Raw genomic sequence first — 17,881 nt, 5'->3', positions numbered from 1 at the left:
AGAAAGCTGTTCACCAGGAAGACATCAAGGCAAGCAATCAAGTTCCTTCAGGACAAACTCCCCTCTAAGACTGCAACTCAAAGGGAACACATGAGCAGGCATGTAAGCTTGCTGGCGACCACATTGGTCTACTGGTGAGTGGAAGAGGTGGAAAGGCAGCAATGAAGAAATGGGCTCAGTTTAACCATAGTCCCATGAGTCCCGCTGACCTGGAGAAGAGAGAGAGAAGAGGAAGGGCTGGTTGGTCCAAAGTGTGGTAAGACCTGGGGATACTTGAGCCCATTGACAAGGACATAGTCACAGAGGGCTAGAGCTGAGAATAAAGCATCCAGCTGATATGAAGTGAGGGGAGATGCACAAGAACACCCAAACTTGCAGACATTTGACCTAGCCTCGATGGCCTAATAATCAGAACTCGACTAAAGGAAAATTACACACACACACAAAAATTATTTTTTGATAAAGGAAACAAGGGTAAATTGCCACAATTTGATGAACCTGACTATACTCATGAAGGTAGTAACTCTAAATACCAACAGAGAGGGAAGGAGTCTTCACATCAAGTACCAATGCTATCCCCTCTGTACACAGGGTAGACAGGGATGGGCAACTTAGACATTGGCTACCTAAAATGAGGGGGCAATAAAGGGACAAAATGACTGGCTCACAAGGTTTCAAAAGGGAGATTAGTTTAAGAGTGTGGAGGGGAAGAAAGAGGCCCCACTGAATAGTTTTCATCTTGTTTAGATGAGTCTGGTGAAAAGAGATGGGGATAAGATTTGTATGATTCAATAGTAAATAATTGTTATCATGACTAATTGTGACTGTCACATTATAAACGTACAAGTTTTATAACAAAAACAGGGGAGTGGTTAATCTTATAGTTCAGAAACAGAGGACCCTAGGACCATCAAGGGAGAGGAGCGCAAGTGGAATGTGGGACCTTATCCAGAGAAGCAGAGATGCCAGAGATGGAGGCAGAGATGGGAACATGGAGAGAGGGAGTGGTTGAGGACTCTAGATTCATGGTAACAGAGGGACTAAGAGCTGGTGGCCAGCAGGCAGACTTGCAGAATGTGCCCTTTGGAGGTATAAATTATTATATATGCCTGGGTGTTTGTTTGTTTTTAAAGAGCCAAAGTGAATAGAGAGAAATTCTGTTAACTGATGGCACATGGAAGGAATTATAATCATTGTAATATGATAAGCATATGCTTTGTTAAATGTAAAACTGATCATCTGCCCTGTAAACTTTCACTCAATCCACAATAAAAAGCTTAAAAATAAATAAATAAAACCAATCTTCTGACTTTTACTAAATGCCATCTACCTCACACAGGTGAGGAAACCAGTACCCACTTAACAAGATTCCCTAAATTTGTAGATAAGATGCTGACTCTGCTTTTTAAAGTTCTTAATGGCCAAGAGTCTATGTATTCACCACAAACTTCTGGAAATGATGACTAAACAGTCAGCTCCACAAGCTGGGATGAGAGGGCCGGATGGAAGGTATGTTCCTCCCCGACAGGTACAAGCCCCTTTCAGAGGACTAGAAGGTATCTGCAGAGGTGGCCAGTAATCTCCCTCAGCAAGGAGCTTTCCCCACAGTTCAGTCACATGGACCCAAGACCTGGCAGCAGAATCAGGAATTCAGGGAGGTTGGCCCTGGGCCAGAGGGAAAAGGTTTCAGTCACCAAAGTGCAATGGAAAGCACATCAAAACCAATCAGCTGCCACTGAGTGGATTACACTTCTGAAAAGTCAGCCATTGAAACTCCAGGGGGCGCAGTTCTACTGATACACAAGGGGTAGCCATGAGTCAAAAGGCCGCTCCATGGAAGCTGGTTTCCATCAGTAGTGTTGCTTCTCCAGGAATAGCTAGAGGTCTTGGGCGGATGTGTAATGTGGACTTTGCCTTCTCCCAGGCATTTTTCACTACCTTCTGCTCAGTAACCTTTCCCTCCTGCACAAAGCAAGGGAATGGTGTATAGTTGTGAATATACAGATGTACATTCAGTGACATGGAACTGGGTATACACAGATTGTTAAATAACCAAGCAGCTTACAGAAGAGCATGGTTAATATGATCTTAAGTATGCAAAGATCAAAGTCTAGGAAACCCTATGAAGCAGTTCTACCCTGCCCTATAGAGTCACTAAGATGTATGAATCGACTCAGCGGCACCTAACAACATGTTATCATTTGTTGTTGTTAGGTGCCATTGAGTCGGTACCGACTCATAGCAACCCAATACACAACAGAACAACACACTGCCCGGTCCTGAGCCACTTGTTGCCACACTTGAGCCCACTGATGCTGCCACCTGGTCAATCCATCTCGCTGGCGGTCTTCCTCTTTTTCTCTGAACCTCCACCTTACCAAACATGGTATCCTTCTCCAGCAACTGGTCCCTCCTGACAATATGTCCAAAGTATGAGAGATGAAGTTTGGACATCCTGGCCTCCAAGGAGCACTCTGGCTGTATTTCTTCCAAAAGAGATCTGTTGGTTCTTTTGGCAGCCAATGGTACTTTTCAATATTCTCCTCCAACTCCATAACTCAAATGCATCAATTCTTCTATGGTCCTCCTTATTCACTGTCATATGCACTCGCATGCATATGAGGTTATCGAAACTTACGCATATGAGATGCAACTTAGTCCTCAACTTATGCATATGAGGTTATGCAACTTAGTTCTCAAGCTGATATCTTTGCTCTTCAACACTTTCAAGAGGTCTTGTGCAGCAGATTTTGCCTAATGCATTGCATTGTTTAATTTCTTGACTACTGCTTCCGTGAGTGTTGATGGTTGATCCAAGAAGAATGAAGTCCTTGACAACTTCAATCTTTTCTCCGTTGAGAAGAATGTTGTTTATTGGGCCAGTGGTGAGGTTTTTTGTTTTCTTGACATTGAGATGCAATCCATATCGAAGGCTGTGGTCTTTGATCTTCTTCAGTAAGTATTTTAAGTCGTCTTCACTTTCAGCAAGCAAGGTTGTTTCATGTGCATATCTCAGGTTGTTAATGAGTCTTCTTCCAATCCTGATGCCACATTTTTCTTCATAGAACCCAGTTTCTTGGATTATTTGCTCAGCATACAGGTTGAATATGTAGGGTGAAAAAATACAACCTTGTAGCACACCTTTCTTAATTTTAAATCATTTCTTGTTCCCATGTTCTGTTTGAACATCAAATGTGTACAAACAAGATTAACTGCTAAAAGTCAAATCCAGCTACAACCAACGTCTCTGCCTAACAAATACATGTGTACCACAGACCTTAACCCATATACCATAAGCAATGAAATTTCAAAAAAACAAAGGAATTTATCTGGTCTCTTGATGGCCCCTTAGGTCACACTGAAAACCCTTGTTTCCTATTATCCTTCCAGAACTAGTGAGAACCTTGTAGTTTTTGTTTTGTTTTGTTTTCAAAAAAGTGGGTGGGGTGGGGCAAAATAAGACAAATTATCATTTTCACCAAAACTGTGACTATGTCTCTTATAAAATATTTTGTAAAATGACCAACTTTGTAATGTGACTTACATAAATACGAGATGTCATGGATATTAATGGGACCGTTTAAGCCATACATCTACCCACTTCTCACTAAAATATTATTTCAGTATAAGGATGCACAAAAAACTATGTAGTTTAAAATATTTCCTTCTCCGTTCTGATTTTGCTTTTTTATCATGGAAATTCACGGGTGGGGAAGCAGTGATGAGAAACCAAAGATTAGCAACTGGTTATACTTTCTGTTCTGTGATGGAGACAAATTAGCTTGGCATTGAAAAGGAAAACTTACCTCATGTTCATGAAGGCATGCCAAGTGAAACAGACACAGTACTGTCAGATTTGACAGAGGACAGATTTGAGGGGTCTGATGACACACATATGCAGGAAAGAGAGTTTTCTAACTATGTCTCCTTTGCCAAATAGGTTTAAAAGTTGGCTTACCCAGCAACTAAGACGTATTTTCCATCTGCTTGATCTTTCAACCTTTCGAGCACGGACAAAAGCACTTTGGCTTTGCTTTTGCCATAGATTTCAATTTCATCTGCAAGCAATCCTATCTCCTTGGCGAGGACATCCACAGCTTTGGGAGTCTGTCCTCTTGAAATCTCAATGTCACTGTAGGGAAAACACAGAAGAGGCAAGAGTCTTCTCAGCTTAGGTGGTCGAGGCTAGAGTGAAAAACAATCACATATCATGCCAACTACAAAACTACCACAACTGATCTGTGGTCCTTTCTCCCAAAGCAGTATGAAGCAGAGCTGTTAACAATTAAAATGCCTGAGAAAACAATGCAGTATTTTAGAAAAGCAACCCTGAAAAACTCGTATCAGCCCTAAAATCCTGTGGGGACAGAGAAGTCCAGGAACAGGGTTCAAACCTCTACCAATGGACAAAGAAAACTGTAGCTCACAATGTGTCCAACGGTCTCATACAAGGGTAAATCCTCCATAAGGCAAAATGTTGTATATGGGTCATTGGTGACCATGAATAGAAGAGTTATTGCATGATGCTCTCCAAATGGGCTAGCCACATGTGTCCCTTGGCTATTAAAAAATGTGGAAATGCTATTTTTTTTTAATCTGCATCCATGCTTTCCCTCTTTCTTTCCTATTTCAAATCCAAAATGGCATTTCTAAATATTTGATTAATTGCCTAGCTATTGTGAAAATGACCTAGTGCTCCAAAGTCAACTTCAGACATTTAGTAGCTCCAGGATGTCACTGGGCAAGTTATTGAGCTGGTCCATTTTATTGGCAAGATGAAAATCTGCCGCTTATCCTGCAGGCAGATTAGGAAAACCCGTATCTGCAATAATGAACTTCTCAGGAATCGGTCAGTCCTGGGGGTGTTAGCTACTCAGTATGGGTCGCCTGGGGATGTCTAGCATTAGGCAGCCCTGGATGGGGTACTTCACTGCAGTGGGATGGGTGAGGAGGACTCTAGTTCTGAAGCCGAAAATGTCGTTTGTCTGGCTTAATCAGTATAGAAAGCCCATGCTGAAACTATGTCCTTCAACTTGTATTTTGTATTTATAGAAAGGGAATATGTAGCTTAAAGAAAGACATACACAGACCACCTGCCAATGAGCTGATAATAACACACGGTGACCCCATGTGTCAGAGTAGAACTGTGCTTCATAGCGTTTTCAGTGGCTGATTGGCGGAACTACTGCTCAAGAGGAAATATACATTGGGACCATCGCAGACTCACTAGACAGATGACAAATATTACAGTGCCTTGAAGAAAACTAAGCTCAGCCCTCACATGGAATGGTCTTAGGTTTGGTTGAGCATTTATTTACAGAGTTGTTGTTAAGTGCGACCCGATACAGGGTTTGCAATGAGCAATTCATGGATTTCCAACCTTGTGGTTAGCTGGTTAGCAGTCCAGTGATTATCCTACAGCACCACATCAAGACTCCTAGAAACATACATAATCCTCAAGACCAAGTTAATATGTGTTGGGCATATCTAATACTCAAATTCATAATTTGAATATTGCAATAGTGTATTTTGTCAAATCTAAGACACACGTATTTTCTGTACCACCAAGAAGAAAAGACATTGTCGTTGAATATATAAAACACATCATCAACTGTAACATGCATCCTGATTTCAGAAAAGAAAACAATATGCATTGTAGAATAGATGGTATTTGGAAAACATGTTCATTGTCATTAACTTTGGAAGAACAGATGAAAGAAGAAACAGTCAGCCATTCAATTAGGGAAAATGACCTAGTATCCAGGAGTCCTGGTATGGCCCTGTGGGATACTGCACTGAACCAAAAGGTCAGTTTGAACTGCAAGGTCGGCAGTTCAAATTCACTGGCCACTCCTCAGAAACCCTATCCAGGGTCACTATGAATTGGAACCGACTAGACAGCACGTAACAACAGTAACAATAAATCTAGCTTCAAAGTCATAGTCCTTGAAAACTGTCACCCCCAACTCAAAGGATAACTTTGGATACTTAAGGCACTTCAGTGAGCTGGAATCAGCATTAAAAAATCCCCATATTTACCTTGGTACAGGGGAGAGAGGCTGAAGTTTTAAACAGTGAAGTCGCCACCTTGTATACTGTTGTTCACGAAGCCATCTCCTTCCACTGTTGACCACATTCTTCAATAGGAACAGAAAAGACAACTTAAGTCATTCACAGAAGAAACTGAAAGAGGACGTAGTTAAGCTATGAAATATTTCCAGAGATGATATACATCATGGATGTATTTATGAGGGGGCTTCAAGAAAATCCATTATCTTTTCAAATTATATTTTTCCATGAACTTTTTGAAGCCCCTTAACATAGAAACAGATCTATATTTTTCAAATAAAATTAATGAAGAAAAAAAGAAACAGAACTAAATGGAGATAAACTTTGGCTATTGTGGAATGATAACATGTCATCATTAAAGAAACCTGATTCCAGTCTTAAGTAAAAAGTTGTATTTGTTTATTCCTTTGTATGTTAAGAAGAAAATGATCATGGAATTTGCTTTTCTTGTCATACAAATGAGAAGTTGAGTTTCTTTGTTATTATTGGTAGGTCCACTGGAATTGACTCATAGGGACCCTTATGGACAACAGAATAAAACACTGCCTGGTTTGTGTCATGTTCACAAGTGTTGTTAGCAATGTGTCAATCCATCTTGTTGAGACGCTTCTTTTTTTTTCACAGACCCTCTACTTTACCAAGCATGATGTCCCTTCTCCAGGAACTGGTCCCTCCTGATAACATGTCCAAACAATGAGACACGAAGTCTGGACATACTCACATCCAAGGAGTAATCACGAAGTATTTGTTCATTCAAAAACAGATTTGTTCATTCTTCTAGTATATTGGTATATTCAATAGTCTTCACCATCATCATAATTCAAATGCCATCAATTCTTCTCCGGTCTTCTTTATACATTGTTCAGCTTTTGCACATAAATGAAGCAATTGTAAATACCATGGTTTGGATCAAGCCCTCCTTAGTATTCCTCAAAGTGACATATTTGTTCCTTAACACTTGAAAGAGATCTCTTGAAGCAGAGTTTCCCGGTGCAATACATCAAGTGGTTTCTTGACCTCTGTAGTGTTGTGTAAGTATTGATTGTGAATCCAACCAAAATGATGTATTCGACAATGTCAATCTTTTCTCCACTTATCATGGTGTTATTTATTGATCCATTTGTGAGGATATTTGTTTTATGTTGAGGTGCAACCCATACCCAAGGCAGTGGTCTTTGATCTCACCAGTATTTTAAGTCCTCTTCAATTTCAGCAAGCAAAGTTTTATCAGCTACGTATCACAGGTTGTTAGTCACTCTTCCTCCAATCCTAGCATCATCTTCTTTTTCATAGAATCCAGTTTCTCAGATTACTTGTTCAAGATACAGCCTGAATAAGTATGGTGAGAGAATATAACCCTGGTGCACACCTTTCTGACTTTAAACCATACAGTGTCCTATTGTCCTGTTATAACAACTGCCTGTTGGTCTACGTGCAGGTTCCACATGAGCACAACTAAGTGTTCTGGAATACCCATTCTTCTCAATGTTATCCATAGTTTGTTATGATCCACACAAGTTGAAGGCCTTTGAATAGTCAATAAAGCACAAGTAAATATCTCTCTAGTAGTCTCTGCATTCAAGTCAATATCCACCTGACATCAGCAATGATATCCCTACTTCAACAACCTCTTCTGAATCAGGCTTAAATTTCTGGCAATTCCCTAGCAATGTGTGGCTCTAACCATTTTTGAATTATCTTCAGACAAATTTTACTTGCATGTGATATTAATGATATTATTAAATGATTTCTGCATTCATTTCATCTTCTTTGGAATGGGCACAAATATGGATCTCTTCCAATCGGTTAAGCAGACAAGTGAGCCCCTACATTGCTTCATCAGTTTGTTAAAACATTTCCATGTGTATTCCATCAATTCTGATAGCCTTATTTTTCACTAATCCCTTTGGTGCTTCTTGAACTTTTTCCTTCCATCCCATTTCTGTTGTTAGTAAGTGTCGTCAAGTCAGTTCTAACACATAGTGACCCGAGACAGACTTTCCAAGGAGCAGCTGGTGGATTTGAACCATAGATCTTGCAGTGAAACACCAGGAGTCCATCAAGTTTCTCTGGTACTAGTTAATTCCTGGAGTCTGGTGTGGCACTGTAGTATAACACTACTAGACTACTAACTGAAAGGTCAGTGGTTCAAACTCACCAGCTGCTTCTTGGATATCCTATACAGGGTCACAATGAGTTGGAAGCAACTCAACAGCACTTTAACAAGTTAATTCTACTGCTACAAGTCACCCTCACTATATGTTCCAATGGCATCATAATACTCAGCTTACTTAGTGGACAGTTGTAGACCTTGGAATTTAAGTCCCATGTTGTTGTTATTGCTAAGTGCTGACAAGTCGAGTCCAACCTATCACGACCCTGTATAGGGTTTCCAAGGAGCAGCTGGTGAGCTTGAACCACCAACATTGCAGTTCAAATGACTTTGCAGTCTGATGCATTAGCCCACAGCACCACACCAGAACATATAGATAGTGGTTATTTGAAAAGATATCCAAAAATTCTTTAATATTTCTGTCTTAAAGAGATGACCACAATTCCCTTTCCCTTGCATGTCAGCTAGACTTAGTAACTTGCTTCTAACAAACAAGGGAAAACAAAGTGGTGTTGCATGACTTTGGAGAAAAGCTTTTACGTCTGTGTCTCTTGCTGTTTTGGATCTCTTGTTCAGGGGGACGTTAGCTATCACGTTCTGAGCAGCCCTTTGGAGAACTCCAGTCCTCCTATCAACAGCCAATAAGAAGCTAAACACCACAAGACAACAGCCAAGTGAGTGAACATCTTGGAAATAGACCCTCTAGCCTTGTCAAGCCCTAGCTGACGTCTTGATTCCAGCCACATGAGGGGACCCTGAGCCACAACTAGCCAACTAAGCTGCCCCCAGATTTCTGGTTCATAGAACCTCTGAAGATAATATAATGAATGCTTGCTGTTTGGGGAATCATTTGTTACACAGCAATAGATATCAAATACACAGACTCTGGTTGGGGCCCTTGTCCCAAACATGTGTGATCACAGGCAAGTAGTTTCATAAGTCTCAGTTTCATCATCTGTTAAATGGGCATAACAGTGCTTATCTACTAGGACGGTTGTGAGAATTAAATGAAATTCTCAGTGTAAAACGAATAACAATGTGCAAGCTGTTAAGAACTATTCATTTGTCAAAGCTCCAAACACAAAATTTCACAGCGCTGTCTCATGCACACCTGAATCCGCAGAGCTGCCGAAAGAAGGCTGACATCATCTTCAACGAGGAGACCACGAGAAGGGACCCTGTCAGACCCACCTTCAAGCTTCCCTGTAAGCAAATGAAGGAGAAGGGAGACTTTCAGCATATTGTTAGGCATAAACAACTGCTCTTATTTAAAAAGGACATCATGCTTGGTAAAGGACAAAAGACAGGGTTGACAGAAACAAGGGAAATTTTCCATGAGATGAACTGCCCCAGTAGCTGCAATAATGGGCTCAAACACCCGAAATTTCACCGATAGTGAAGGTCTGGGCAACGTTCTGTTCTGTTCTGTTCTGTTCTATGTAACGTGGCCACAGCAACCATCAACAACAGAAAGCCAGCGCACTGAATCATGGTCCCATTTTCCAGCCCAAGAGGATTAGATGTTAGGGCACCGCTGCAAATGCATCACCAGGACCTGGTACAGCCTCCGCTGGGCCTGTTCCATATTTTATAGTACAGAGGTGTCTACCTCAACCACTAACCTGGGAAAACTAACACAAATCATCCACGTATACGCTAGAAACTACATCTCACACAGACACCAGAGAGAAAAAAAACCTCAAGGATTATATTGTGGTTTAAATAAACAAACAAAAAGCCAGCCATTTACAGCTATCTGCTCTGAAAACCTTCATTCAATTCACAACAAAACATTAAAACACATATATAGTCCTGGTGTGGTGCTATGGGTTAATACGCTGGACTACAAGGTCAGTTTGAACTGCAAGGTTGAAGGTTCAAGCTCACCAGCCATCCCTTGGAAACCCTTTACATGATCGCTTTGTGTTGGAACCAACTCAACAGTACTTAACAACAATATATGTGTGTGTGCGTACATGTGTGTGTGTGTATATATGTATATATATATATATATATGCATATACATAAACTACAAAGGAGCTCTGGTAGCATAGTGGTTACGAATCGGGCTGCGAACCTTAAGGTTAGCTGTTTGAAACTACCAGCCGTTCCGCGGGAGAAAGATGAGGCTTTCTACTCCCGTAAAGATTTACACCCTCGGAAACCCTGTACAGGGTCGCTATGGGTCGGAAACGACTTGACAGCACTTAACAACAACAATACATAAACTACAAGGAGCTCTGGTAGCATAGTGGTTACAAGTCAGGCTGCAAACCTTAAAGTCAGCAGTTCAAAACTACCCGCCATTCCGCAGAAGAAAGATGAAGCTTTTAGCTACCGTAATGATTTACAGCCTCGGAAATCCTATACAGGGTCACTGTGAGTAGGAACCAACTCCATGGCACACCATCACCACCATATATATGATCTATGGGGGGGGGGGCTTCAAAGCATTCATGCAAAATTGGAATTTTCTGATCTTCCTGAAGCCCCTTGTACTTAGAGTAGAAATGTTAAGTCTGGCTACACTCAGTGTGACACAGGATAGAAAGGTAGCTAGACACACAGACTTCAGAGTGCCACTGGATGGCAGTCCTGCCTCCACCTCTTATTAACAATGGTGACTCCAGACATTAATTAATTAATATCAACCTCATGGAATCGTGTGACTTACATGGTGATAAGGTATGTAAAGGATTTAATATATTGTATATGTGGGTTTACACTCCTCAAGTGAAAATACTGCTTGGAAGAAAGGACAGGAGAGATGTGTCTCACAGCATACGCTGTCAGAATTATTTCATATGGTTTTCGGTTTGATGACATATGGGACTTAATTAGAAGCTATCTATAATCTTCACTAGACAAAACATATAAACTAGAAGGTGGAAAACGGCACCGTTATTCAGTGTGTAAGCTTTCTGTTTTTGTTGTCTATTTCAGCTCATGGTAACGTAATGTATAACAGAACAAAACATAGCCCACACCTGCACCATCTTCAGAATCGTGAAAACACACTACAAACAGATAGTCTAAAGCACTTACACAATAAACCAAATCATAGTGCTTTTGAAAGATCAGCCTTTCTTTGACAACTTTTTAAACCTTCTGTCCCAAAAGTGATCCAACCAAATTTCCATCACAATGAAGAAATCATATGTTAGGATATTAGATTCAGGGATTGCCTGGTTTACAAAACAGAAAGGCACTTAATCAAAGTTCCTTATAATTCCTTTCATTAGCACTTGTGCAAAGTAAATACACAGGGAAATGCTTTAAATTGCATCATCCCTTAAACAAAATAAACCTTCGAACAGCGACGTTTTTGAATTAAGAAACCATTTTATATTGCCTGGCTACCACTATTGAACATTTCGATTAAAGATTTTATGGAAGAATCATGATCAATGGCGGGAAAGTAAGGAACAGAATTTAAATTCTCATGACTCCAGACTTCCCGAAGCCATGAAGGTTGGATGAATCCGTGAAACTACTAACTTGCAAAAACATCTTCAAACTTTATAGTAAAAATATACCCTGATGTCTTCTTCAAACCAACCAAATAGTTTAGCTTTAACTTACGAAAAATGTCGGCCTTGAGCGTCATACGCTTTTAAGACATAAATCAAATCAAAGCGTCAACAGCCACTTGAAAATGTGGCAGGAACCTTAAGGGGCTCTGAATTCACCTTAATGGGCACAACTCAGAGAATACAAGCAATGTCACTGAACTGCGCAAGTTGAAACAGTTGAATTGATCGATGTTTTCCTGTGTATGTAACTTCTCAACCTTAAAAAATAAAATGAAAAGAAAAAAAATTTTTTGAATGATTCCACTAGTCCTTCACTTGACTGCAGGCTGTTTTAAGGAAGGCGAATGTGAAATCACTGAAATGATTCTGAAATACGAAGACCGTTTGGTATTTTTATGGACCTCTTTCTCTTCCAGTCTCAAACAGAAATGAACAGTGAAAAGAAAAAAAAGCACATTATTTTCTTCTTTTTTGGACCATTCTACTCTTAAATAATTCATTTTGCTGACAGTCCTTTGCAAAAAAGAACACAAAACACTTAAGATGATGTGTTTTGTGATGTTCCATTGTATTAAGCGTGTTGGAAAATCACATCCCTCAGGTATTTTTAAAAGATTAACAGCACTTCAGTTTTATAAATCAAATTTAGGTAAAAGTCAAGAGACCAGAGAATGGAAGACACTTGCTTTGTTTTTTAGCCACTAGAAAGTTAACCTAAGGCTTTAGCTGACCACCACAGAACAGAAACAAACTTCTTGGTCTGAGCTCCATCTTTAAATGACAGAGAAATTAAAACAAAAATAAAAGACTGCATTCTAGAAGTTGGTATCATTTATAAATGCATGATCCCAAAATATTATTACAAATACCCATATATGTGAAGAATCTTCCAGTTTCCATTAATTCCTCTCAGAAGTCCAGCCACATTAAACAGAACTTAACTAAAGTAAGACAATGCTATTTTGAGAAACTATATGATTCTTGATATGGAATCTCTATTTTGAGAAACTATATGATTATTTGTGAGATTACATTGCTTTACATATAATCTCAGCAAACATAATGAGCTATATGAGGATTTCTGTTGTTATGTGCCGTGGAGTCGATGCTAATAAAACAAAACCCTTGTCATAGTTTAAAAACTGACTATTAAACCATCTCATCTTACAGTGCAAATACTGCTGTTGTTAATCACCGTGAAGTTGCTTCCGACTCATAGCAGCCCTGTGTATGATTTCTGAGGAGTGGCTGGCGGGTTTGAACTGCCGACCTTGAGGTTAGCAGCCCAATTCGTAACCACTACGCTACCAGAGCTCCTTCAACTAGGGGATAGATTAAAGGAAATAGCTCTAAATCTACAATGAACATTAAACCATCAGAGTCCAGCTCCGAGTTTATGTTTATTCACTCATTCAACATTCAGCATTTATATCAAACACGTACTATGTGTGTCAAGGAGCCCTCATGGTGAAGAGGTTAAGCACTCGCTAACTGAAAGGTAGGTAGTTCGAATCCCCAAGTGGCTCGCAGGGAGACAGGTGGCACTCTGCTTACATAAAGACCATAGAAAGCCCCGTGAGACAGTTCTACTCTGTCCTGTAGCATTTCTATGACACAACATTGAATTGATGACAGTGGTTCTGGGAGCTCAAAACCAAAAACCAAACTCACTGCCATCAAGTCAACTTGGGTTTCTTCACAGGAGCAGAAAGCTTCATCATTCTCCCTCAGAGCAGCAGGCAGGTTTGAACTGCTGACTTTTCTGTTAGCAGTCCAGTGCTTATCCTGCTGATCTCCTTATTCTGGGCACTAGAATTCAAAAGAGCCCTGGTGGCAACTATAAGATAAGCACTGGACTGCTAACTGCAAGTTTGGCAGTTCAAACCCATCATCCACTCTCGGAAAACCTAGACAAACGAGTCAGAACCAACTCAACGGCACTTGACAACAACAACAGGATTCAAAACTTATCAAGAAAACTAAGTAATGCCTGTCTTCAGCCTATAACTGACTGGAATACCTAAAAAGGGGTTCTTGAACTTGCCCAGTGAAATAGGACTCTTGTGTAGACCTTTGTAACGTATAGGACCTTAGGTGGAATTCTGAGCCCCATCCAGAACCTTCTGAGGTGGGACATCCCCACTAGAAAGATCAACCAGACCAGCCTGAAACCGCTAAAGGAGTACAAGATACATCTTCAAAGAAAGATCAGCAGGAAAAATTCAAAACAAAAATGACGGTATGACTGGCTACTACAAGAACAAGTAAGTTGTTCACCAGCAAGCCATCAAGGCAAGCAATCAAGTTCCTTCAGAACAAACCCTCCCCACCTCCAAGACTGAAACTGAAAGGGAACATATGAGCAGGCATGTAAGCTTGCCAGTAACCATGTTGGTCTACTGGTGAGTGGAATGGTGGAAAGGCAACAATGAAGATATGGGCTGAGTTCCACCACGTTCCATAGACTCCCGTTGAACTGGAGATGAGAGAGAGAAGAGGAAGGGCTGGTTGGTCTGAAGTGTGGTGAAACCTGGGGACTCCTGAGCCCATGAACAAGAACATAACCAAGGAGGGATAGAGATGAGAGTGAAGCATCAAACTAACATGAAGTGAAGGGAGATGCACAAAAACGCTGAAACTTGCAGATAGTACCCATTTGACCTAGCCTCAATGGCTTGATAATCAGAACTGGACTAGAGGAAAATTAAAAACAAACAAACAATTGTTGTAAATTGCTACAAACAAGTGTAAATTGCTACAATTTGATGAATTTGACCTATACTTATGGATGTAGTTAGTAGCTCAAAATATCAACCAAGAGGGAAGGAGCCTTCACATCAAGTATCAATCCTACCCCCTCTATATACAGGGTAGATAGGGACAGGCAACTTAGACATTAGCTACCTAAAATGTGGGAGTGATAAAGGCATGAAGTGACTGGCCTACAAGTTTTCAAGAGGGAGTTTAGTTCAGAGTGTACAGGAGAAGGAAGAGTTCCCATTGAACAGCTGGGGACTTTAGATCCAGAGAGGGAGAGCGACTGTGTGCTGAAGACTGGCGGGGGGGAGTAAGAGTGTAGGGGGCAGGCTTGCAGGGTATACCCTTTGGCTGGTTGATGATGCATGGAGGGGATTGCAACCATGGCAATGAAATGATATATGACAGAATGAATGTAAAACTAATATTCTATAAAAAAAAAACTAATATTCTCCCATATAAACTATTGTGTAATTCACAATAAAACATTTAAAAAAAAAGAGAGAGAGAGAGACATATCAAAAAGATGGAGACAGCCTAAATGGCCAACAGAAAAATGGCTCAACAAACTTGGGTACATACACACAATGGAATACTACAAAGTGTTAATAAATAATGATAAATCTGTAAAACACCTATTACAACATGGTTGAATTTAGAGGATAGTATGCTGAGTGGAATTAGTCAATCAAAAAAGGACAAGCATTGTATGAGACCAATGTTGTAAAAGGTTTTAATTTAAAAAAAAAAAAAAAAACGTTTTCTTGTTAAAAGAAATAATCTATTATGGTTAAGGAAGGAAAATTATTGATGGCCTAGAGGGTGGACAGATATTAACATGGGTGACAGGGCAGCAATATACAACAAGAGGGAGGCTAGAGGAAAGATGAAGGCAGTGGGAGACACGGAGGAATGCAACCGTTAACGTGAATAGAAGTAAATACCATGAGCTGTTAGTATGTGGAGGGGAATGCAACCATGCAATGCAGCAAAGGATATGATTTGCTGAATGTAAAACTGATGATCTGCTCTATAAATCTTCATTCCATTCACAATAAAAAGTTTACAAACAAAAAAGAAATCTAATGGTTTAAGACTCCCCTTTCACAAATCTATGGGTCTTTAAAAAACAAGGCACATGTCCAAGCTTGATGAATGGAAACAGAACCACCAGAGCACGTTCACAAACTGTGAAAAACGTAACCAGTGTCATTGAACAATTTGTGCACACAGTGTTGAACGTAATCCTTCACTGAAAACACAAGTATTATCTTTAAAGGATCACAAAAGGCACACTTCCACTAATAAAATCTATATACGTCATTTTCATATAATCACAGACACACTTGGGGACATCATGAGTCACAATCTATGTGCAATAACAACAGCAAAAAAACCAACAAGTAGATATTATCGCAGATGCATTCAGTTAAAAGGAAGAAAGGAAAAAAAGCAAAAAGAAACCCTAAATCTAACTGGGACTCTGGAGAGAGAGGAATAAATCTCTCCTGTCCACCATTTATGATTTTCTCAGGAAAAAAAAAAAAAAGTTACACTCAGGAACTATTTAAAAGAAATTACTTGGTTCCATTTGTTAAAAAAAGAGCCCTCAATCCCCCATTCGTATAACATTATATCTTCAATTATTTGGTTAGAGGGCAACGGTGGTTCCCTCCCTGCATACTACAATTCTTGCCTTCCACGCAGGAGACCCAGGTTCACATTCCAGTTGATGCACCCCCACGTACCTTAACCCTAACCCTAACTCAACCACCACCTGGATCACAATGGGCAGATCCCAATGTGGATGAAATCACCATGAGTCTGAATGGGCTCTATAGCACCTAACAACAACAGCACTATTCATCTCTAAATTCTTAGTCCAAGAAGGTCTATCTATGAGTATCCTGGGAAGCTTCTGAGTACCTACCTGACTTTGATGACCCAATAATCCACCACCCACCCAATGTAGTTCAGTATATATAGTTCAGGACTCTAGTTCAGACTCATCTGATTGGTGAGATTCCAGGATGCTAAGAAGCTACCTCTCCTAAAGAGAAGAGCGTTGTTAAATGCTCCTGAGATAGTTTTGACTCATAGTGACCCTGTACAGGGTTTCCGAGGAGTGGCTGGTGGGTTTGAATAGCTCACTCTCTTTTGTGGGCCTGGCTATGTGGTTTCCAAATCTACACTTCAACAATGGCCCCACCCAGCTAGCCCAAGGTCCTGGGCTCCAGACCAGCTATGTACAGTCCTCTTCTCCAACTGAAGTCTGGAGCCCAACACAAAGCTAGCCACGGAGGAGGGTTTCTCTGGCTCTCTCTGCCATGGTTTCCTGAATACACACTACCTGATGTGGTCCGTGGCTTCCCCAACCTCAAAATGTCTTCTAGCAGCTTAGAAAAAGGTATTCCTTCTGGGCCTACACACATGGTCCCCTTGGCTGGCTGGGTGCTTGTTGAGAAGTCAACTTGAGCTACACTATAAGGTGGACCTAACATGGCCCACGGTCTCCCAGCAATGCCAACACCACTTGTATTTCTAATGATGACTATCACACTGGTCTCTGAGTGACTTTGAGGTTCCAGGAAAGTGCTTCAGGGGAAATGCTGTTCTCTATTTCTACTGCTTCCAACTCTTCTTACATACTGAGATGTAGCTAAGGTTTCCTTGGAAGAAAGAACTGTACTGCGTTCTAAACAAGTAGGAAAACACTATCATTAGGCTCATCTTTAAAAATATTTAGTCACCTTCGCATCAACTCCATCTCATGGTGACCCCATACGTGTCAGAGTGGAACAGTGCTCCAAAGGGTTTCCATTGGCTAACTTTTTGAAAGTCAGTCTTTCTTCTCAAGCACCTCTGCCTGGATATAAACCTCCAACCTCCCAGTTAGTAGCTGACACTTAACCATGTGTGCCACCTAGGGGCTTAGTTATCTTGCTGTTGTTATTGTTAAGCGTCATCAAGTCAGTTCAGACTCATAGAGACCCTGTACAGGGTTTCTGAGGCTGGATCTTTGCGGGAGCAGAAAGCCTCATCTTACCCCCGCTGAGCAGTTGGTGGGCTCGAACCGCTGACTTTGTGGTTCGCAGTCCAGCGCTTACTGTACAGAGTCACCATATTCCCTAGTTTCTCTTACATATATAAAAAAAATGCTTTACTGAGGCCACTATTGACCATACTGCTGGATGCTAGAGTCCAGCAATGGGGCATTTCCAACGTGCGAGGCGGAGGCAGCTACTGCAACTGACATCTTGGCTTCTCTTTGCCTAGGAAGTATCCCCGGGGGAATGTACGCGCACCAGCATTCTAAGGGTCCTATACCCTATGCGTCTGCCTTTGCTGACATCTCTCATAAGAATCACATCTATTTTTATCAGCAGCCTGCACCAATGAGGAAACACTT

General features: G+C 40.7%; 1 protein-coding gene across 1 annotated transcript in view; it reads right to left on the bottom strand.

Moving 5' to 3' along the window:
* Positions 1-17,881, bottom strand: part of MTHFD1L (methylenetetrahydrofolate dehydrogenase (NADP+ dependent) 1-like) — a 241,094-nt gene that overhangs the window by 187,246 nt on the left and 35,967 nt on the right. Inside the window, exons 9-11 of the mRNA XM_006874349.1 lie at positions 9,294-9,385; positions 6,040-6,137; positions 3,959-4,132 (exon numbers count right to left, since the gene is read on the bottom strand). Coding sequence (XP_006874411.1) covers positions 3,959-4,132; positions 6,040-6,137; positions 9,294-9,385 — 364 coding nt within the window. The remainder of the gene's footprint in view (positions 1-3,958; positions 4,133-6,039; positions 6,138-9,293; positions 9,386-17,881) is intronic.

Source organism: Chrysochloris asiatica, unplaced genomic scaffold, assembly GCF_000296735.1.
Source record: "Chrysochloris asiatica unplaced genomic scaffold, ChrAsi1.0 scaffold00271, whole genome shotgun sequence".
Classification (NCBI taxonomy): Eukaryota; Metazoa; Chordata; class Mammalia; order Afrosoricida; family Chrysochloridae; genus Chrysochloris; species Chrysochloris asiatica.
Note: the sequence above shows the minus strand (reverse complement) of the source record. Positions and strands in the feature narration are given on the sequence as shown.